The sequence below is a fragment of the Syngnathoides biaculeatus genome, chromosome 2 (genome assembly GCF_019802595.1).
Source record: "Syngnathoides biaculeatus isolate LvHL_M chromosome 2, ASM1980259v1, whole genome shotgun sequence".
In the NCBI taxonomy this organism is placed as follows: domain Eukaryota; kingdom Metazoa; phylum Chordata; class Actinopteri; order Syngnathiformes; family Syngnathidae; genus Syngnathoides; species Syngnathoides biaculeatus.
Window position 1 is genome coordinate 43,292,202 of NC_084641.1, and position 24,452 is coordinate 43,316,653.

At 43.4% G+C, this 24,452-nt stretch overlaps 1 protein-coding gene across 20 annotated transcripts in view; it reads left to right on the forward strand.

The window, feature by feature from the left end:
- lama5 (laminin, alpha 5) overlaps positions 1 to 24,452 on the forward strand; it is a 377,096-nt gene that overhangs the window by 184,672 nt on the left and 167,972 nt on the right. For all 20 annotated transcript variants that reach the window (XR_009793010.1, XR_009793011.1, XR_009793012.1 and 17 more), the window contains 4 exons: positions 13,449 to 13,650; positions 14,348 to 14,492; positions 16,398 to 16,538; positions 16,622 to 16,891. Coding sequence is in view for 17 of the 20 variants with exons in the window: in XM_061806903.1 (XP_061662887.1) it covers positions 13,449 to 13,650; positions 14,348 to 14,492; positions 16,398 to 16,538; positions 16,622 to 16,891 (758 nt within the window). In the remaining 3 variants the exon portion in view is untranslated. The remainder of the gene's footprint in view (positions 1 to 13,448; positions 13,651 to 14,347; positions 14,493 to 16,397; positions 16,539 to 16,621; positions 16,892 to 24,452) is intronic.

Genomic DNA, 24,452 nt, shown 5'->3' on the forward strand with positions numbered 1-24,452 from the left:
AGCTCCATCCTAAGCACCCTTCTTCCATTATACTCACTCTCTCGCCACTGCACATGACCTGACCATCGACGTCTACTCTGTCGAACCTTGTCTCCAAAACATCCAACTTTGGCTGTCCTTCTACTGAGCTGCTCATTCCTAAACCTATCCAACCTGCTCACTCCTAGAATCTCAAAATCTTCTTCTGCCACCTCCAGTTCTGCTTCCTGTTGTCTCTTCAGTGCCACCATCTCTAATCCGTACATGGCGTCAACATTGTTTTACAAACTTCTTCCTTCATCCCAGCAGAGACTCTTCTGTCACATAAAACACCAGACACCTTCTGCCGGTCCCGTTTCTTCACTTCCTTACCACACTCACCGTTGCTCTGGCCCTCAATATTTGAAGTCGTCCACCCTCGCTATCCCTTCTCCCTGGAGCCTCACTTTTCCCCATACAACCTTCTCATTCACGCATATTCTGTTTACCTTGACTAATCTTCATTCCTGTCCTTTCCAGTGCATGCCTCCATCTTTCTAATTTTTTCTCCACCTGCTCCTTGCTTTCACTGCATATCATGATATCATCTGCAAATATCATGGTCCAGGGGGATTCCAGTCTAACCTCATCTGTCAGCCGATCCATTGCCACAGCAAACAGGAAGGGGCTCAGAGCTGATCCCTAATGGAGTCTCACTTCCACCTTAAATTCTTCTGTCACACCTCCAGCACATCTCACCACTGTTTGGCAGCCCTTATACATGTCCTGTACTCTTCCAACATGTTTCTCCGCCACAGCAGACTTGCGCATGCAGTCTCACAGTTCCTCTCTTCGTACTCTGTCAAAGGCTTTCTTGAGATCCACAAAGGCACAATTTACTCTTTCTAGGCATGCAATCACAGTGTTGCTCGCAGATACTTTTGTCCTGAGTCTCACCTCAACTACTCTTTGCCATAATTTTATTGTGTGGCTCATCAACTTTATTCCTCTATAGTTCCCACAGCTCTGAACATCGCCTTTGTTCTTAAAAATGGGAACAAGTACACTTTTCCTCCCCGCTAGTATTCTGTTGAATAAGTTGGTCAAAAACTCCACAGCCATCTCTCCAAATTGCTTCCATACCTCCACCCGTATGTCATCAGGACCTTGCTGCACATCCTTCCCGTCTCTATCCCTCTGTCTGGCCAACCTGTAAAGATCCTTTTCTCCTTCTTTCATGTCCAACCTGGTGTACATGTTTTCATATGCCTCTTGTTTAGCCTAGCGAGGTTATGTGACAGAAGAGTCTCTGCTCGGATGAAGGGCAAAGTTTACAAAACAGTGGTGAGGCTGGCCATGATGTACAAATAAGAGACGGTGGCACTGAAGAAACAACAGGAACTGCAGGTAGCAGAAATGAAGATGTTGAGGTTCTTGCTCGGAGTGAGCAGGTTGGATAGGATTAGAAATGAGCTCATTAGAGGGACAGCCAAAGTTGGATGTTTTGGAGACAAAATTCGAGGGAGCAGACTTAGATGGTTTAGACATGTTCAGAGGCGAGAGAGTGAGTATGTTGGTAGAAGGGTCCTGAGGATGGAGCTGCCAGGCAAAAGAGTGAGAGGAAGACCAAAGAAAAGGTTTATGGATGTGGTGAGGGAAGACATGAGGGCAGTTGGGGTTAGAGAGGAAGATGCAGGAGACAGGGTAAGATGGAAAAACATGATATGCTGTGGCGACCCCTAACGGGACAAGCCGAAAGGAAAAGAAGAAGAAGAAGTAGTGCTTTTCTAACTTCCCCCTTTCTAATCATTGCCACTTCCTGGTCCTTAACATTTGCCTCTTCTACTCTTCCTTCCCTCTCATTTTCTTCATTCATTAACTTCTCGAAGTATTCTTCCCATCTATTTAGCACAGTACTGGCCCCAGTCAACACATTTCCATCTCTATCCTAAATCACCCTTACCTGCTGCACATCCTTCCCATCGCTTTCCCACTGTCTGGCCAACCTGTAGAGATCCTTTTCTCCTCCTTTCATGTCCAACGTGGTGTACATGTCTTCATATGCCTCTTGTTGAGCCTCTGCCACCTCTACCTTTGCCTTACATCACATCTCAATGTATTCCTTTTGCCTCTCCTCAGTCCTGTCAGTGTCCCATTTCTTTGCTAATCTCTTTCCTTGTATGACTTCCTGTATTTTGGGTCTCCACCACCAAGTTTCCTTCTCCCCTTTCCTACCAGCTGACACACCAAGTACTTTCCTAGCTGTCTCTCTGATCACCTTGGCTGTAGTAGTCCAGTCCTCCGGGAGTTCCTCCTATCCATCAAGAGCCCGTCTCACCTCTTTCTGAAAGGCCACACAACATTCTTCCTTTCTCATCTTCCTACCCACCAGCAAAGTCATCCTCCACACCACCATCTTATGCTATCAAGCTACACTTTCTCCTACCACTCCTTCCAGTCAGTAAACTACTTCAGATTACATTACTGCACAAAATATAATCCACCTGCATACTTCTCCCTCCGCTCTTGTAGGTCACTCTATGTCCCTGCCTCTTCTGGAAAAAAGTGTTCACTCCAGCCATTTCCATTCTTTTTGCAAAGTCCATTACCATCTGTCTCTCAAAGTTCCTTTCCTGGATGCCGTACTTACTCATCACTTCTTCATCACCCCTTTTTCCTTCACCAACATGTCCAATACAATCCGCACCAATCACAACTCTCTCTCTCTCTCTCTATCTGGGATGCTCGGAACAACTTCATTTAGTTCCTTCCAGAAGTTATTTTTCATCTTTAGATCACATCTTACTTGTGCGGCATCGCCACTTATTATATTATCCATAACTCATACTCATACTGAATTTCAAATTTCAGCCTCATCACTTGATCTGATATTCTTTTCACCTCCAAGACATTCTTATCCAGTCTTCATTTAAAATAACCCCTACACCATTTCTTTTCCCATCTACTCCACGATACAATAATTTATACCCTGCTCCTAAACCTCTAGCCTTACCACCTTTCCACCTGCTCTCTCAGATGCACAATACATCAACCTTTCCCCTAATCATCATCTCAACCAACTCCTGAGCTTTTCCTGTCATCGTCCCAACATTCAAATTCCCTACACTCTGTTGTACGCTCTTTGCATTACTCTTTTTCTTCTTCCTCCTTTTCTTTGTCTTCCTCCCACAGTAGTTGCATTTCCACTGACGCCCTGCAGGTTAGCAGTGCTGGGTGCGGGGAGTTGTTAACCTGGGCCACGACCAATCCGGTATGGGATTCTTGAGATGAACACTCATATTTGTTTGGCACAGTTTTATGCCGGATGCCCTTCCTGACGCAACCCTCTGAATATTTCCGGGCTTGGGAATGGCCAACAGATTGCACTGGCCCGCATAGGGGTGGATTATATCATGTGCAATTCAATATTCTCTTACCTTCACTTTTTAACACTAACTTTTTTCCAAGAGTTAAACAGAAATAATTGTACTCTTCAGTACAAATTACATTTGAAAAATAAAAAAAAATATCTCACCAGGGTTGTTCAATATTCATAGAAATTTCACATTAAAGAAAGAATTTAAATAAATAAATAAGAAATGAGCAAGGAAGAGTCATCTCAACAAGTGCAGGTTTAATTTGAAATACTACATATATGAGTAACTATAAATATCAGTTGGATTTTTAAAAGGTTTGTCTGGAGTGAAAAGTCATAAATTGTCTGAATTTATGACTGATTTTGATCTGAAAAAAACCCAACATTTATTCAGAGACTTGTTGTAAATGACAAATGACTTGTCTGCATTAATGTGATGGGTGATACTGACATCTGGACTGCAGCATATCAGCCAAGTCAGGCTCAAAGGCGGTGTATCGATGCGCAAGATGTCTCATAAGTGAGTGTCCATTAGCTGTGTCCTCACACAGCTCTTATATAAGTTCTAAGTAAGGTTATTTCAATTAAATACCGAAAATGTCTTCTCATGCAAATACCCGAACAAGCTTAGCATTTTCTTAATAAGTGCTCGAATCACTCAAAACCTGTCCTCATCCAGCTGTTGGTCAAAGTTGGCGAGAGAAAGCTGCTGGTGCCGACCATCTGTAATAATCTCAGAAATTTTATTCCATGGGACTTTCATGTCATCCACGGCAGCGCAAAAGGAAGAGAATAAGTCTGTTCTTCTTTGTTTGTTTTTTCAGGCTCTTAAGGTCAAGTATTTCTTCGTTAATGTTCGTTTCATTGTCCGCTATTCTAAAAAAAAAGTAACTGAGCAGTGTCAGAGGCGCCTGTGCTTCGTCGCAAGCTCGCGAAAAAAAATCAAACTCCTTTCTTCTGACCCCAAATTGTCTTTTGATGTCTGATGACATTTCTTCAATCTGCGTGCTGCAGTGTTATACGTACTAGGCAGACTTTGCTTCTCAGGACAGATTTTCTTCACAATAGTCTTTATGTAGTCTATGATAAATTCTTCCTCACTGAAAGGTTTCCAATGCCTTGCGATCAATGTTGTTCCCTTGTAACCGCCCTTTGTAGCATTCTCATTTACAGTGAGGAAAATGAGTATTGGAACACCCTGCTACATTGCATGTTCTCCCTCTTAGAAATCATGGAGGGGGCTGAAATTTTCATCGTAGGTGCATGTCCACTGTGAGAAAGAGAATCTAAAAAATGTTTGCAATCACAGGTTTGTTCACCAGGTTTGTACACACAGCAGGAAGGATTATGGCCCACTCCTCCACACAGATCTTCTCTAGATCAGATAGGTTTCTAGGTTGTCACTGAGAAACAGACATTCAGCTCCCTCCAAAGATTTTCTATTGGGTTTAGGTCTGGAGACTGGCTAGGCCACGCCAGAACCTTGATATGGTTCTTACAGAGCCACTCCTTGGCCAAGTCCTGTCGTGTAGTCCTGGGCTGATTCCTCACCTTTCTAAAGATCATTGAGACCCCATGAGGTGATATCTTGAACGGGGCTCCACTCTGATTGAGATTGACCATCATGTTTAGTTTCTTCATTTTTTTAATGATTGTTCCAACAGTGGACCTTTTTTCACCAAGCTACTTGGCAATTTATCCATAGCCCTTTCCAGCCGTGTGGAGTTGTACAATGTTGTCTCTGGTGTCTTTGGACAGCTCGTTGGTCTTGGCCATGTTACAAGTTTGAGTCTTACTGATTGTATGGGTGTGGACAGGTGTCTTTATGCAGCTAACAACCTCACCCAAGTGCATCTGATTCAGGATAATACAACGAGTGGAGGTGGACTTTTAAAGGCGGACTAACAGGTCTTTGAGGGTCAGAATTCTAGCTGATAGACTGGTGTTCAAATACTTATTTGCAGCTCTATCACACAAATAAATCATTAAAAAGTTAAAAAATCATACATTGTGATTTCTCGATTTTTCTTTTTAGATTATCGCTCTCGCAGTGTATATGCACCTAAAATGAAAATTTCAGATCCCTCCATGACTTCTAAGTGGGAGAACTTCCAATATAGCAGGGTGTTAAAATATTAATTTTCTTCACTGTATGTATGAGGGCAGCAGAATAGTGGTGAGGTGTGCCGTAGGTGTGACAGAAGAATTTGAAGTGGATTTGGGACTGCGAGAGGGATCATCTCTGAGTCCTTTCCTGTTTGCAGTGGTGGTGGATAGGCTGACAAATAAGGTTAGAGTGGAATTCCCCTGAACCATGTTGTTCTCAGTTGACATTGTGATCTGCAATGAAAATAGGGAGCAGGTGGAGGCATACACCTCCTAGTTGAGCATTACTGAGGGATGGTTGAGAGGTGGCAGCAGCTGCTGCTGGTCAAACACCACCGAGCCGTGGTCGAGCAACGTTGGCGAATGCTGCTGCTGCTGGTGGTCGAGCGCCGAGGAGTGGTTGAGAGGCGGTGCGGGTGCTGCTGCTGGAGGTCGAGCACCACCAAGGCATGGGTGAGAGGCATCTCGGGGTTGAGCGCTGCCAAGGGGTGTTTGAGAGCCGGCTCTGAGTCAAGCACCGCCGAGGCATAGGCGAAAGCCGGTGGCTGCTTCTGCTGCTGCACGAGCACTGCTGAGGCATGGATGAGAGGCGGCGGTACTGCTGCCGGTCGAGCACCGCCACTGAGGGATGATTGAGAAGCAGCAGCCACTGCTGCTGGTGGTCGAGCTCGACTGAGGCGTGGTCGAGAGGCTGCAGTTGCTGCTGCTCCTGATCGAGCGCCACCGAGGCATGGTCGAGATGCGACTGGGGGTCAGGCTCTGCAGAAACATGAGCAACAGGCGGCTGGGGGTCAGGCTCCGCAGAGATATGGGCAAGAGGCTGCTGGGGTTCAGGCTTTGCTGAGATGTCCAAGAGGCGGCTGGGGGTCGGGCTTCGCAGAGACATGAACAAGAGGCGACTGGGGTTCAGGCACCGCTGAGACTAGAACAAGAGACAACAAAGTCAGCAGGTGCCTCCTCAGCTTGTTGCCATCAAGGCTTGGTAGCCGTGGATATGAGAGTGGCAGAGTGCACACAGACTCGTGAAGGTGAACTGGGAAACATGGATGATATCGAACGAGTTGACTTACTGGTGGGTTTTGCTTGGCGTAGCTTGAATGGAGTGAAATGTGAGGCATAAAGATGAGTTCTACTTGGACGCCTCCACCGCCCACCACGTAGGGGTCCAGGATAAATGGCCAAGCAGGTGCCCCAGTAAAGGTCGGTCCGAGCAACAGGACTTGAGTTCAGGCACTTGCTGGCTAGCAACAGGAAGTTGTGATACAAATTGACTTGGACTGAAAATAGGGATGGAAAAAGCAAAATATATATCGGAGTCAGAATCTGGCAAGAGGTCATGTAAGTAAATGTCCTCCTCAAAATCTGAAAAATCTGAGTCTCATAAAACATGTCGGTGAATAGGTTAGGCGTGAATGATAATGATTACGTGGGTGGCGCAGGAGACAACGAAGGAGAGGACAAAAAGACAGAGCCCACTCGGAAAGGGCGCGTTTGGTCAGCAGGCTGAGTGCACTGGGAGGGAGACTGACGGCGTGATCCCACGTTTTTTTCTACTGGATCCTGTTCTGGCCAGTTCATTCTGTCACGAGCAAGCGACAAGGGGTTGGACCTAAGTGCAGGACTCCGAGGCATTCCGTCCTGCCAAGGAAATTCATCTCGGCCGCTTGTATCCCGGATTTTGTTCTTTCAGTCTTGACCCACAGCTCATGACCATAGTTGAGGCTAGGAAAGTCGATCGACTGATAAATTGAGAGCTTCACCATCCGATCTAGCTCCCTCCTTACCACAACTGACTAATACAAAGTCTGAATCACTGCAGACGCTGATCTGTCGTATTTTTACCTTCTTTTGGTATTACTGTAATTGTTTCTCTCCAGGTTGGAGGTATTTCTCCCTTCCTCAAGACCGAGTTAAATGTTCTGAGCAACAGTGGGGATAACAAATCTTTAAAAGTCTTATCCCACTCTTCTGTAAACCCATCAGAATTTGGGGTCTTGTTTGGTTTTAATCTAGAGATGGCCTTTTGAAGGTCATCTATGGATACATCAGCCGCTAATATTTTATTCTGGTCTTTGTTCTGGTGATTATTGGGAGACACAGTGGTAGAAGCAGAGATTCAGGTGAGTTATCCCCTGCACATTCCATCTGTGCATACATTTTTTGGTAATATTTTTTGGAGCTATTATTAATATCCTGAGATTTGTATTTAATTTCATTAGTAGTTGGGTCTTTAATGTTGTATATTGCCCTCTCTGCTTGTTGTTTTCTTTACCTCTCTGCCAAAATTTTGGCTGCTTTACTATCTACTTCATAATACCCATTTTTTTTTTTAAATATTTATTTTTCTGAATCTCTACATCATAGATTTCCGTTATCTGTTTTTTAATTTCCCTGATTCTCTAATTTCTATTTGGGTATCTTTTTTCATTTTTTTTCCAGGTCTATCAATTCTTTTTCTATTTTGTTCAATTTTCTTGTTTTAACTTCTTGTGAAGTGCCAATTTAGCAATGATCTTCCCTCTCAAAACAGCTTTACTTGCATCCCAAATCATGAGAGAGAAGATCGTTGCTAATAATGGGGAACCATTCTCATTCTCTCACAGGTATAACTTAATGTGTTCTTGGAGTTCTTCTTTCATTTTCCCTTGAAGTACATTTAAATAAAGCTTCCAAGAAAACAGGTTTTTACTGTTTTTTTAAATTTAAGTCCAAATAAACTGGGCCGTGGTCTGAGAGATCCAGTAACATAATTTTACATGACTTTACAAAACCAATATCTTTACTATACATAAAGAATTAATCAATTCTCAGATATGTTTTATGTGGAGTAGAATAAAAGGTATAGCCTCTGCCCGAGGGGTTTAACTCCCTCCATAACATCGCAAATGCCCATCTCTCGTAATTTTTTCCACTTTTTCGGCTACAGTGTTGTTTTGTGTTTTAATTAATCTTGATACATCCCATTTTTGATTCAATCTCAGATTAAAATCACTGCCACAATTCTCGAATTCCTTGGGCTTTTGTAATCATTAAATCAAAGATTTGTCTGTAAAATTCCCATGTTGCACCTGGGGGTGCATAAACATTTATAAGAGTAATTTCTGTCCCTTCCGACCTCCCCACAAACATATTATATCTTCCTTCTTTATCCATGATTTCTGATTTCTTTCAAAAATCACCGTTTTCGATATAAGTGTAGCAATGCGTCTGTGTCCTGTTTTATATGATGATGAATGGACCTAATTAAAGTCTATTAGGTTTAGGGTACTCTATATCAGTTAAATGGGTCTCCTGCTGGAGTAGTACATCAATCGTATCTTTTTTTCATTTTGCCCAGTATTTTACTACTTTTGAATTAACTACAGCCTTCCCATTATAAGATGTTATCCTCATTGAAGATATTTGGTTTTCCATCATAATTCAAAAATCACTTTTAAAGTTATGACCCCTCCACTCTAACGCAGCAACAGCATGAATAAATGAAAAAAAAGAAAAGAAAAAAAAGAAACAAAAAACAAAACAAAAGAAAAAATATAGGAAACAAAACATGAATACAATAGAACCAAAACATTCTAAATTGAAAAGATTTCACGAGTGTCTCAGCTTGAACTTCCTGTTTTGAGGTCATATTTATGACCCCATAGAGGAGTCATGGTGTTTTATCGGCTCAGAGGGGAAGACGCTACACGTCGTTGACTGTAGAGGACCCTCCTTTAAGTATTCTCAACAGTCTATATTTTATAATTACTCAGATCTTCCCCAATCCTATATACTTTGTTAATAATGTCATAGAAATAACCCAAAACTTAAAGTAATTGTGATTTATTATTTCTTTATTTATTTAACTATTTATTATTTAATTTTGCCATCACCTTGCCTCTTTATCATAGACATTTCTTTGTCCCAAAAAAATAAATTCACCGATCAGTTCGTCTGAAGATGTCCAGTTTCTTTTTAAAGCCTTCCTGTGGCGCCTCGGCTTTCGGTGGTCCTCCTCTCGGGATTCGAGGTCTGATCCACATCAGATTGTTAACTCTGTCAGCCCATTATGCTGGAGGTTGATATATAGCCACGGACATCTCTCTTCACCATGTCTTTTCGTACCCTCCTCTGCTGGTCCCAGTGCGCGGTGAGTGCATTCCATCCTCAGACCTTCCGTGCGTGCCAACTGCAACTGTTGTTTTCATAAATTCTACACGAACTTTGTCATTGACGTGGAGTTGTTCTCCGACCCCTCCGCTACGCCATGAATTCTTATATTTTCCTGTCTTGCTCTTCCCTCTTGGTCAATTAGTTTGTCTTGTAACTTAGCCTGTGTCCTTAGCAACTCCCTTGTGGCTTCCTCGAGTCACTGCACTCTCTCCTTTGTGATTGCAATTTTCTGTTCGGCTTCATCCAATCTGTTGTTTATGACCTTGATATCCTCTTGTATTCCCTGGAGAGTTCTTGCAGTATGGTTAGCAAGTTAGCCATGCCGTTGTCTTCTTGTAGCATTAGCTCCTCCGCCTCTGAATGCATAGCGCTTGTTACATCGTCGTCGTCGGGACCTTCCTCAGCTGATGGGGTCTCTTCTGCCATCTGTGGGACAACTTTCTTCTTTTGTTTGGGGATAATATAAATGCTTCTTTATCTTCTTTAATTCACGTGTGGAAAAAAAAAATACTCAAAATATATGCCTTTATGAACCAAAACTTTATCAAGACCTCTGTTATTTTGCTGTCTACAGCATGACTGCTTTGCTTATTTTGATACTGCGAGCAAGGCTTCTGAACATGATCCTGTCTTCACGTTCTGCCTCAATGAGCAGTCACCCTTTTTAAGAAGTTGGACCAGGAGAAGGCGTTTGACCATGTCCCTTGGGAAGTCCCGTGGGAGATGGCCTACCAAACCTGCTGAAATGGGGAGTTTGCAGTATAGGGTACTACTGGTGTCAGAGTTTGGGCCACATTACCAGCAATAAGTCGGACTGCTTTCCCGTGAGAGTCGGACTCTGCCAAGACTGGCCAGAGTTTGGACTCTGATAATGCTGGCCTTTGTCACTGATTCTGTTGATAATTTCCAATGTAAAATCCTCATTAGTGCATTTTTTTTTTTTAAACAACAAACGCTCTCTGGCTAGGAGCCCACCTCCTGATTGTCACAAAGGTTGGCCATCTACAACTGATTGGAACCGGTACAAACTTTCCGGTTCTCCCGGAATCGGTAAACTTTAAAAATTTTGGTTCCCAGGTTCACTGCACTCCGCCGGACCAGAAGAAAAGTGGAGGAACCCAACAAAGAAAAACATGCACACAGACATTATTGTGTCCAATGCTGGTGGCAAACAAGTCTTTTTTTCACTTTGTTAGAATAAATGATCAAATGGGTCAGTACTCTTAAAGGAAGATTATATAATGCATCGGAGACTTTTGCGATGTTTAGAACTGCTCCCTTCTGCTCTAAGCCTCAGACAACATCCCACAAAACATGAGTGAATACAATTGGGTCAGTGTGAAACAATAAATTACATCTATGCCAAAACTGAGGCAGCTAATAAGTAAAACCGTTGGTTCCACATTTACACTGAAGTGTTTAGCATTACTTTAGTCTTCAAACCAATGTAAGAGCATACTCTAAAATAAAATGTCAATTATTTTACCATGCTGGAAACGAAGTGGAAACAGTAGCATTACAAGCTTAACATTAAGATACAACTTGAACAAAGGTCAAATTAGCAATCTTACATCACAATGAGCATGGTGGCTCAGTTGAAAGCATTGGCCTCACAGTTCTGAGGTCCCGGGTTCAATCCGCACATGTCTGTGTGGAGTTTGCATGTTCTCCCCGTGCCTGAATGGGTTTTCTCCGGGCACTCTGGTTTCCTCCTACAACCCCAAAACAGGCAACATTAAACACTCTAAATTGCCTCAGGTGTGACTGTGAGTGTGGCTGTTGGTCTCAATGAGCCTTGCGATTGGCTGGCAAACAGTTCAGGGTGTACCCTGCCCGTGGATACAGCTGGGATAGGCTCCAGCACTCCTGCGACCCTCATGAGGATAAGTGGCCAAAAAAGTGGATGGATAGATGGACATCACACAAATTTTGTCTCACAGTATCACAAACACAAACCTTGTGCGTCATTGGTGATTAGGTAAAGGGCATTTGGTCTGATTCATTACTCTTTTTCATCCCATCTCCTTTTACTTTCTTTTTTACTGATGTTGTGTGAAGTTGCATTTAGTACCAAAATGCTGAGCTGGTGCGTAACCTTCAAAATAAAAGGCTATGTTAAAACAGGAAGTCAAGTGAAAAACTTGCTGTGTTGCTAAAACAACAGATATTGAACTTTTTGCTGAAGCATTAATTCATGAACATTAAGTCAATCAGTTTAGTTTTACATACATTGCTTTTACTTCATCCATATTTGTCATGGACCTCCGGTGCGGGGGAGGATTCCGGGACTACGGCATTATGTTCAGAACGTTTTAATTCTCAATCACACAAACCACAATCACAGACTCAGGGCACAACGAATACAGACAACGACCACAGCGAACTGGTAAATGCCAGTGATAAAAACTCCAACATCACATTATATCATCTAATTACAGTCCCAATGTTAAACAGCTGAGAGCGGTGACAGGTGTCACTGGCCAGGGCAGTGGCCATGCCCCTTTTGGCCATGGTCCAGCCTGGCTCATTACATTGTGTGTATGTATTTCTTTCTGCTTGTCCCGTTAGGGGTCGCCACAGCGTGTCATCTCAGAGGAACGCTCATTTTTGTTTGGCACGTTTTTTTTACACAGGATCCCCATCCTGACGCAACCCCTCTGCATTTATCTGGGGAGAGAACTGGAGCCTACCTCAGCTAACTTCGGCCGAACGCAGACTACACCCCGAACTGATCCCTAGCAAGTCGCAGGACAACCATCACTGAGCATTGAGGAATCAATCCCGCACTGGCTCAGTCATCAGTGATTTAGTTCATCCATCCATCAATCAATTATTAGTTTAGCTAGTTGCTTATCTTTACAAGGGCTCTGGGAGTGCTGTAGGCTAACCCAGCTATCTTCGGGCATAGATGGGGTACACCAGCTATTTACCATTCTATCGGAGGGCACAGAAACAAACAACCATCCACGCTCACAATCGCACCTATACAGACAATGGAGAGTCTCCAATTAATGCACGTTTTTGGGATGTGGGGGAAAACCGAAGCACCTGGAGAAAACTCACACAGGCATGGGAAGAACATGAAAACTCCACACAGGCGCTATATCCAGTCCCCACGATGCAGCCCCTTTTAGGTCATAGGTTTGATACTGGTGAGAAAGGACCCAGACTCAAATGTGCATTGGGAGGCTAAGAAAATAGATGTTCATATATTGGACAGCCCTCAAGTTACCAGTCGATCTACGTTCCTACCCTCATCTATGGCCATGGTATGTGAGTCATGACCGAAAAAACAAGATCCCGGATACAAGCGGCCGAAATGAGCTTCCTCTGTAGGGTGTCTGGGCTCTCCCTTAGATATAGGGTGAGAACCTTAGTCATTCGGGAGGGGCTCAGTGTCGAGCCGCTTCTCCTCCACATTGAGAGGAGCCAGAGGAAATCGCTGGGGCATCTGATCCAGGTGCTTCCCGGACTCCTCCCTGGTGAAGTTGTTCCGGGCATGTCCCACTGGAAACAGACTATTGGGATGACTCAGGACACACTGTAGAGAGTATGTCTCTCTGCTGGCCTTGAAACACCTCAGGATCCCTCCAGAAGAGGTGGAGGAAGTGGCTGGGGAAAGGGAAGTCTGGGTATCCGTGCTGAAGCTACTTCCCCTGCGACCTGACACGGAGAAGCAGTAGAAAATGGATGGATGGATGGATGGATGGATGATTTAAACCATCCAAAATTTTGACCCAGCCCCATACAAGAAATTAAAACAGTTTGGAACCGAAATTCAAACGAAGAACCGTAACTGGGGCCAATATCGCTCAAATTCAATACTATTGTGTATGTTCTGTTTTTTTGTCTTCAGCGTGCAACTGCGGCACCAGGCTGTGTGACACCATGTCAGGAGAATGTATCTGCCCGCCGCGTACCATGCTGCCTGAGTGCACACAGTGCGAGCCACAGACATTTGGCTGCCACCCAGTCTTTGGGTGTGAGTTGTGCAACTGCTCCCGGCCCGGAATCCTGGTGACCGACGTCAGCTGTGACACGCTTAGTGGACAGTGCAGGTGAGAGGAACCTTCCTTCGCTGTGATATTGTTTTAAATTTACAACAAATACAAGAAGCTGGAGTACCAGTTTTTAGATCCAGGCATACTGGGGACTCCACTACCAAGCAAGACCATAGGAAGGACAGTGACAGGAGATGGTGCCAATTACCCACCTGAACATAATTTCCCTATTCCATTGGGTGCAGACCACATACCAGGCACATGATTAGGATGCTTGGCAACCCCTCCCTGGTGAGGTATTCTGGGCATCTCTCTTTGTGTGAGTCACAGGAGATGACCCAGGTCATGCTGGAGGGATTGTGTCATAGAAGCAATGTTCCCCCTAATTATTATTTTGCCATGATCACTCAACCCTAACATTTGTGCCGTAAATATTCCTTCCTTTTGCTGTTGGACTCTCAAATGGGCAACGGCTCCCTAAGTTTCATCGACAGCCCTCAGCCCCCAGGGTATGCCCGCATCCCGGGCACCACTAACACAAACAAAAAAGGTTTATTCATTCTGTCTGTGCAGTGCAGCCAAATGATCACGCTATAGAGGTTGCGGCTCATACTTGAAAATGCAAAAGGTTTATTGCTCAGATCTGCAGGAAAGCACACTGAAATCTGATTTATATTAATTGTACTGTTGTTCATGCTATTATTGTTATTGTTGTATTTTTTTTTATTGTATTGTTTTTATTATCCCATTTCAGATGCAAGAACAATGTGGTGGGACGGCAATGTGACCGCTGTGCATCTGGATTCTATGGTTACCCAAATTGCCAACCTTGTGACTGCAATGAGGCAGGAACAGAGAAAGAAGTGTGCAACTCCTTCACAGGACAATGCCGCTGCAAGGTGAGTATGATATAACAACATTCATTTTTTTTAAAACGAGCAGCATATTTTAACTCATTTAATGACTAACCATTTTCGAAAATGCTACGTCTTGAGTACCACTCATCCAAGATCTAGAGAATATCCTGTTCTACAATTATGCTGTATTGACACAATTACCAGATGAAGAAATACAATCTTCCTTTTTCTGTGCTTTAGTAATCAGCAGTAAAATATTGGTAGGGTTTACCATATCTGGCCATTTCTCCCAGAAGCGCTTTTTTTTCTCTACAACAAAACAAATTTTATACATTATTTTTGTTTTTGTGACAGTCCTAAAATCTGGACAGTGTTTTTCTTTCATGAACCCACTAAAATAACATTTAGGAATGGCTTTTGATTTCATTTTTTTTTTCTGATACACATGCTGTGATTCCTCCTCAATTAGACCAACACGCCTTCTCACGAGGAAGCTGATTCTGGGTGCTCTGAGGTGGGCTCTCCTATCTCTGGGGTTGAGGTCACCAAGGTGGTTAAAAAGCTCCACGCGAGCAAGGCCCCAGGGGTAGATTATGTTTGCCTGGAGTTCGTAGAGGCTCTGGAGGTTGTGGGGCTGTCCTCTGCAACATCGGATGGACATCGGTGACAGTGCCTCAGGATTGGCAGACTGTGGTGGTGGTGGTGTGACCGGGTGACCCTGTTTTCCAACTACAGGCGGAACACACACCTCACCCTCCCTGGTAAGGTCTATTCAAGGTGCTGGAGAGGAGGGTCTGTCGGGAAGTGAAATCTCAGATTCACAAGGAACAGTGTGATTTTCGTCCCGGCTGTGGAACAGTGGACTAGCTCTACACCTTTAGCAAGGTCCTCAAAGGGTATGGGAGTTTGGCCAACCAGTCTACATGTGTTTTATGCACTTGGAGAAGGTGTTCGACTGTGTGCCCGGGGTGTCCTGTTGGGTGTGTTTTGGGAGTTTGGTTTACAGAACCCCCTGATATAAGGCTGTTTGTTCCATATGACTGGTCTCAGAGTTTGGCCTGCATTGCTGGCAGGAAGCAAGCATAGCTTTTATGGATAGAATTTGTATGCACAGTTAAGGCGGTGAGGGGGTCTGGTTTGGTGGCTTCACTATTCCATCCCTGCTCTTTACAGATGATGTGGTTCTGTTGGCTTCATCAAGCCGTGATCTCCAAGGTTCACTGCAGCGGTTTGTAGCTCAGTGTTAAGCGGCTGGGATGAGAGTCAGTACCTTCAAATCTGAGACTATGCTCCTCAGTCAGAAAAGGGTGGCGTGACCTCTCTAAGTCGGGGATAAGATCCTTCCCCAAATGGAGGAGTTCAAGTACCTAGGGATCTTGTTCACAAGTGAGGGAAGACTGGAACGTGAGATCAACAGGTGGATCGATACAGTGTCTACAGTGATGCTGACTTTGTATCACTTTGTTGTAGTAAAGACGGAGCTAAGAAAGTTGAAACTCTCAATCTACCGATCTCTCATCTATTTTCCTACTTATGGTCATGAGCTGTGTGTCATGACTGAAAGAACAAGAACCTTGATACAAAAGGCCTAAATGAGTTTCCTCTGCAGGGTGACGGGGCTCCCTTCTCTCCCTTATAGATATGGTGAGAGGCTCGGTCATCCAGGCGAAGCTCAGAGTCGCGTGACCCAAGAGATAAGCGGTAGAAAATAGATAGATAGATGTTTGGATAGATATTAAAAGAATAGCATGTGTAAGACGTAAAAATATTCTTGCCAGTAACTGTTCGAATTTAAATAAAGCAAGTAAGACACTTTTGCCACCAACAACCAAACAAGCTCTCGTGTGGCATCTTATATTACTCAACAGTTTTGTGCTACGTTAAAGAAAAAGTTGTAGCACTTTTTGGTGATTTCAAATAATGCAATATGCCCTCCCCAACCTTTAGGAGAATGTACAAGGCTCTCGCTGTGACCAGTGCAGAATTGGTACATTCCATTTAGACCCTACCAACCCTAAAGGTTGCACCACCTGCTTCTGCTTCGGTGCCACGGACCGCTGCAGGAGTTCAGACAAGAGATACAGCGAGGTAGAACAAATTAAACCTGTCCACACCTTCTAATCTTCTCAAAGATGGGATAATTCACACTTTCCTCCTTTTCCATTCTGAAGATCCAAAACATGGAAGGCTGGTTTCTACTGAGTGCAGACAAAAACAAAGTGCCAGTCAATGTATATCCGGACCAGGACCTGTTGGAGGCTGATCTGAGCAACATTCCTGATGTGTATCAGGAGCTTCACTGGTATGCTCCCAAGACCTACCTGGGAGACAAGGTGTCGTCTTATGGAGGTTACCTGAGATATACTCTTCACACGCAGACCATGAGAGGGGATGTCTGGTCTCTACCTGCAGAACCTCCCAAACATGACATCGTCCTCAAGGTACACACACGAGCACATGAACACACACACACATGTGATGAGAATGGCAGACGTATTCATGATATGTCATTTTTTTTACCAATCATAATAACAGGGTCACAATACATAGTAATCGTCAACAGAACAGTGGTCCCCATCCTTTTTATCACTGCAGTCCAGTCAATGCTTGACAATTTTTACCAGAGACTGGGGGGGCCTTACGGAGTTTGTTTGTAATGAGAATTCTTTGTATTGAATATTGAATACAATAAACATGATAATGGAAAATAAAATAAGAATATAATAATGAAATAAATAAGCATAAAAAATACACAGAAAAATAAAGAACAAGAATCAGCCATTCCACATTAATTTGTCTTTTATCTAAATATACCTACACAACACTTCAACTTTTTTTTTTTATTACTAAACACCATTAATTATTATTTTTCAACAGCTGAAATAAATTTCTCAGTTTGAACCATCTCCACAGCACTAACACTCTCTTAACTGGTAACTAGAGTAACGTTTAAACGAGCCTTTGAAATAAAATACAGACAGGCAACGAAAATGAATTTAAAGTGCATGAAAATTTCAACTCACCATAACACGTAATCAATGGGAGCCCTGAGGTTGTTTCTCTGCAACGAGATTGTCCTACCTGGGGGTAATGGGAGACAATGACGCCCGAAGTGTGTTGCTTATGTCCAGTCCAGGGGTGTCAAACTCCCTTTGGTCTGCGGGCCGAATACAGCTTAATTTGAGATCAAGCGGGCCGGACCAGTAAACTCATTGCAAAATTACATAGAACTAACCATAAGCCCACTTTTTTCCTTTGTATTAGTCACTAATACTAATAATTAGTGCAAAGAATGAGTAAATTATCAAAATGTTTATTAACAGAATTTTCCTTTTACATTATGAACAATATATTATGAACAAGAGAATAACATAAGAACATAAATAAAGTATGTGCAATTTTAACAACACTTTTACACAGTTAAACATATATTTAAGTGTGTTGTACATAAAACTGATCACAGAAATAGTAACAATGTTCCAAAAACATTTAGTACCAGCCTTGTGGAACTTAAAAACACTGTTTTTCAACATCTGGAAAGCAATTTGAACAAATGAATAACTTTCACAACAATTATTCGTCTTGCTTGGAATTTGCCCTTGAAACTTGACATCATTTATCCTGCACAAGTGCATCAATATGAGGCATCATGTCCTGGGAAGCAGCCAATTTCAGAATCTCATTCAAATGCTTATGTGTGAGCTTTGAGCGCAGCTTTGTTTTATTAATGTTCATTAGTGAGAAAACTTGCTCACAAAGGTAGGTTGTCCCAAACATGGACAATGTTTTAGCAGCTAGTGCTGTCAATGCGGGATAGCCTGGTAGGAGGTACTTGTAAAATGTGTCCAAGCTTACAGAGGCAAATCTGTCCTTCAGTTCTACATCACACTGCAAATCAATCATTTCAAGTTGCATGGCATCGGGCAAATCAGAAGCTTTGACTGTGAATGGTGAGCGAAAAACTGCAAAATCTGTTTCGAGTTTGCTAAAAACCTGAAATCTTTTCTCAAACTCCATCAACACCCCTGAAATCTTCTCTTTGTACCGTTTCACGTCAGAATTAACTCTTGCTGTGCACATATCTTTTAAATAGGGAAAATGAGCAGGGTCACCACTTGCCACCAGCGTCTCCCATAACCCGAGCTTTAACTTGAATGCACGTATGCTGTCATAATACTGTGTTACGATTTTTTTGCGTCCCTGCAACATTTTGTTAAGAATATTCAAGTGCTCAGTGATGTCAACCATAAATGCAAGGTCCTGCAGCCACAGATGGCACTGTAATTCCTTAACAGGTTTACCTTTTTTCTCCATGAATTGTCCGATTTCATCACATAAATCAAAGAAGCGCTTTAGCACAGCATCTCTGCTTAACCATCGTACGTTTGTGTGATAAGGCACACCATGGATAATGTTACAGTCACTGAGAAAGCTGTCAAATGACGATGATTGAGACCTCTGGCTCGGATGAAATTAACAGTTCGGACAACCACCTCCATGACGTGATCCATTCTTAGCGATTTGCTGCATAATGCCTCCTGATGCAAAATGCAATGAAATGTCCAAAAATTACCTCCCCCATTTGCGGCTTGTACTTTATCTCTGAACTTTGTCACAACACCTGCCTTTTTACCGATCATTGACGGCGCACCATCAGTAGCCAGGCTTACGGCGCATGACCAGTCCGCTCCGACTCTGTCCAGCGCTCCAACGACGGAGCTGAAAATGTCCTCAGCTGTTGTGGTGTCGATCATCGGCACCAGCTCGAGAAACTCCTCTGTGACATTCAAAGTCTTGTCAATTCCACGAATGAATATGGCCAGTTGAGCGACGTCCGTGATATCAGTACTCTCATCAATCGCAACAGAAAATGCCACAAATGACCCCACTTTGCGTTTTAGTTGGTGGTCCAAATCTGCAGAGAGTTCCGAAATCCTGTCTGCCACGGTATTTCTTGTCAAGCTTATATTGGCGAAAGCATGTCGCTTCTCAGGACACACAATTTCAGCAGCCGTCAGCAAGCAGTTTTTGATGAACTCTCCATCACTGTACGGCTTTGATGCCATTGCTATTTGGCTTGCAATTAGGTAGCTGGCTTTCACCGCAGCATCACTGGCTTCTCGGCTCCGCGTGAAAACAGATTGCTGTTTCTTCAGACGCGCCATCATTTCATTTACCTTCTGTTTTCTCAATTCTCCATGCAAACTGTTGTATTTTTCACCATGCTGAGTTTCGTAATGGCGCCAAATATTGTATTCTTTAAGCACCGAAACTTGCTGCTGGCACACCAGGCACACGGGTTTCCCATTCACCTCCGTGAACATATAAGAACATGTCCATTTTTCTTGAAAAGTCCGACACTCTGTGTCTACTTTTCTCCTTTTTGACAAAGACATTTTGCTGATGAGGGTGGGAGGAAAACGGAAAAGTAGATAATGCAATTGTCACCAATAGACGCTGTACAGACGTTCAATTTTACCAGGTCAAGGTGGTCCTAGTTCCGCCGCAGTGTTGCTTTCATGTTGTCTGCACGTACTAAAACACTGCGCCCCCTAGCGGATAATACAAGAACTAAAAATTTTAAAGAAAATTCATATTTTTTTCATACAATGCAGCTTTCTTCCCCGGGCCGTACCAAACCACCAGACGGGCCGGATCCGGCCCGCGGGCTGTATGTTTGACACCCCTGGTCCAGTCTATTACCTAGTGTACCTTGTTTTGGTTGGTTATTCCAGAAAACCCCGGTTCACAGACGTGTAAAAAATGGCAACAGGGTTTTCAGTGCTTTGGTGGCGATCTCCTGTTCTACCATGATATTAATCCACAACATTGGTGGAGTTGTTGAATCGAAAATACTTTTACAGCCACCGTCGAGGTCCAGCAGTTGATTTTCTTGTTGTACAGACATGCTGGATTCACCTGGTTTGTTGATAAAGGGGTCGCAGATCCACCCTTTGGCAGTTCGTGGGTCCTTTTTGGTTGGGAAGTAGCGCTTGAACTCTTTTAATAGCAAAGACAGGTGATCGTGTACCAGCTGGAAGAGTGAAGGCTCAGTCTCACACAAAATCCCCGCTAATGTCTGATGTCTAATATGCCTCTGTTCAAGTGCCGTCCCCACAAATCCAGTTTGGCTTTAAATCCACCTACTTTTTCTGTTAACTTGAAGATTGTTGTCATTTTCCATTGAGGAGGCTGAATATGTTTCTCATGTAAGCCAGTTTTGCGACCCATTCCTCATCACTGAAATGTGCTGCCAGTGGCCAGTTTTCTGAGAGAAATCTTTGCAGCGCCTCTCATAATTTAAACACTCTTGTGAGCGATTTCACTCTCGATAACCATCTTATTTCTGTGTATAAGAGAAGGGTTCGCGTCCATCTCTTCACAGAGCTCCTCAAAAAGGCGCGACTTCAGAACATGTTTTCATGTGGCTTGGAAGTTGTAGGCTTTTCTTTGATCTCTTCACTGGGCCTTTTCTCTATAGAAAAGAAATTTTCCAAAGACGTGTTTTTTTTTCTAGCTTGTGGGGGTAAATTTGGCATTCAAGTGACCGAGATGTAACCCAGAGAATCCGGTCATTTTTCAGACTCGGATAATGAATACAACGGAACTAATTAATTATAATTTTGGCGGCCTGGTATCAGTCCGTGGCCCGGTGGTTGGGGACCACTGGTTTAGAACGGGGATTTGCACAAGTTTTAATTCAAGTACCACATAAAGCTAAATTTATCTCTCCCAATACCACCATAATTAACTCTAATATACATTGGTAGTGTAGTAGGCCCAAGTGGATTTTTGAGAAAGTGAATTTTCTTTGGAAAACTAGCTCAAACTTCAGTTCACCATTCCAAAAATGAACCAGATCATAATTCAAAATGTTGATTTTTGAAATAAGTTCACCAATCCACTATAATACACTAGTTCCCTTGTTTGTTCTAGTTTTTCCTCAATGTTGTTGACAGGTGATTCCCTTTAAAATACTGAGATTTCACTTCCTCATTGTTACCACACATTCAGCCAACACTATGAGGAAGCTGGAACTATCACCTACAATCCCAAAAACATGAGGGAAAACATGTTGATTTTTAAAATGTGGAATTAAACCAAAATACTACTTTCTTTCTTTAATGTACAAACAATCAAATCACACAACACAGTCTTACAGGAACAACGGTGAAAGGACATTGACTGATTCACTGCATTCTTTGCAACGCTGGCTGACTATAGTAACAAAATGTTTAATTTGTTCTATTCTTCTATTACAAAACACAATAAATTCCATATCATACATTGTCAGACTTTGACCGGCAATACGGACCAAGCGCCGACACCAGTCGTACAGGGACCAAACTTTGGTGCAGCGACTCCAGTGATGCAGACTTTGTATCGGTCCATTGTGGTAAATAGGCAGCTAAGTTGAAAGGCGAAGATCTCAATTTACCAGTCGATCTACGTTCCTAACCTCACCTATGGTCACAAGCTGTGGGTCATGACCAAAAGAACAAGATCCCAGATACAAGCGGCCAATATGAGTCTCATTTGAAGGGTGTCCAGGCTCTCCCTTAGAGGTAGGGGAAAAGCTCGCTCATCCGAGAGGGAATCAGATTGGAACCGCTGCTTCTCCGCTTTGAGAAGAGCCAGATGAGGTGTCTGGGGCATCTTATCGGATGCATCACGAACACCTCCCTGGTGAGGATTTTCGGCACGTCCCACCGGAAAGAGACCCCGGGACGACCAAGGACACGCTGGAGAGACTATGTGTCTCGGCTGGCCTGGGAATCCCTGGGGGTCCCTCGGGAAGAGTTAGATGAAGTGGCTTAAGAAAGGGAAGTCTGGGTATCCCTGCGAAAGCTACTGCTCCCGTGACCCAACCCGGAAAAGCCATAGAAGATGAAAGGAGATGGATCATGACATTGTGATTAGACGGATTTCCCAAAAGCATTTTGGGATAGATAATACATTTCAAACCACCCTAATCAGTTTTTGATTCGTCTGTATTTGTGATCTTGTGATCGTGAACAAGGAGAGGTTCTGGGCAGCAGCTGTCTGAGCAGCACAATATCTGAACTGGTTATCTATAGAGATCCAATGAGTGGACTTCTTTTGTGGGTTAGCACAGGGCAAATATTCAGAGAGGACCACAAAGCTATCCCCTTGCTACCTTTCCATGCCTGGACCTTCACCCATAAAAGCAAGAGCAAGAACCTGTCAACAAATTAAGCGGGATTTATCTGAAGAGAGTACAAGTCAAGCAGCAACAGTCAAGTTCACATTTGTCAGCATGTTTGAAGTTGAGTTGGGCATTTAGAATTGACAACTAATTGGAACTGGGACTACCACTCCTATGATGTTAGAAGAATGGAGGAAAAGTGTGCTAGTCCCCATTTTTAAGAACAAAGGCGATGTTCAGAACTGTGGAAACTACAGAGGAATAAACGAATGAACCACACAATGAAGTTATGGGAAAGAGTAGTGGAGGCTAGACTCAGGACAGAAGTAAGTATCTGCGAAATGAAAAGAAATATGTTAGAGTAGTACAGGACATGAATGAGGATAGCAGAACAGCGGTGAGATGTGCCGTTGGTGTGTCAGAAGAATTTAAGGTAGAGGTGGGACTGCATCAGGGTTCCGCGCTGAGCCCCTTCCTGTTTGCGGTAGTAATGGATAGGCTAACAGACGTTGTTAGACTGGATACCCCTTGGACCATGAGGTTCGCAGGTGATATTGTGATATACAGTGAAAGCGGGGAACAGGCAGAGGAACAGTTAGAAAGATGGAGGTACGCACTGGAAAGGAGAGGAAGGAACATCAGCCGAAGTAAAACAGAATATATATGCATGAATGAGAGGGGTTGAAGGGGAAGAGTGAAGCTCCAGGGAGAAGAGATAGCGAAGGTGGCCGAGTTCAAATACTTGGGAGCAACAATACAGAGCAATGTTGAGTGTGGTAAGGAAGTGAAGAAACGGGTCCAAGCAGGGTGGAACAGTTGGCGTAAGGTGTCTAGTGTTCTATGTGACAGAAGAGTATCCCCCAGCATGAAGGGCAAAATTCATAAAACAGTGGTGAGGCCGGCCATGATATACGGATTAGAGTCGGTGGCCCTGAAGAAACCACAGGAAGCAGAACTTGAGGTAACAGAAATGAAGATGCTGAGGTTCTTGCTTGGTGTGAACAGGTTGGATAGGATTAGAAATGAGCTCATTAGATGGACAGCCAAAGTTGGATGTTTTGGAGACAAGGTGAGAGAGAGCAGACTTCAATGTTTGGACATGTTCAGAGGCGACAGAGTGAGTATGTTGGTAGAAGGGTGCTGAGGATGGAGCTGTCAGGCAAAAGAGCGAGAGGAAGACCAAAGAAAAGGTTGATGGATGTTGTGAGGGAGGACATGAGGACAGTGGTTGTTAGAGAGGAGGATGCACGAGACAGCCTGAGATGGAAAAAAATGACACGCTATGGCAACCCCTAACGGGACAAGCTGAAAGAAAAAGAAGAAAACATGATTGTTGGTGTGGTATGGTTTCCAAATCCATGTTAAAAAATACTATACCTATAGGATAAAGGAGTAAACCAGGACAGCAGTATCTGCATTTGTGTGTGTTTGTGTAAAAGGTTTTTAAAGTAACAAGCTAATTTTTTAGAATGTAAGGAGTAGGTATTACAGATTTGTTTAAAAAGTAAGGAGCAAAAGTAAAAACATACCAGACAAATAAACTCATGTACAGATACATGAAAAATTACATAAACACAGTAACAAACCACTCAATTCTGAAAAATGTATAAGATGTTCTCTGGTCTGGTCTTCGCCCTTCCCTGCCTTTCTGGTAGCCCTGTTTTAATGCATCTTTGACCCATTGGCGGGACCCCCATGCTCACTGACATGGATGGGAATTAAAAGATTGAGAAAAGTCACACAAGAGGTCTCAAGAGTAATAGAAGCCAATGAAGACATAGAGTCAATTTAGATGACACTGTTTGAATCAGGTGATCCAGAGGGTGCACGTCGAC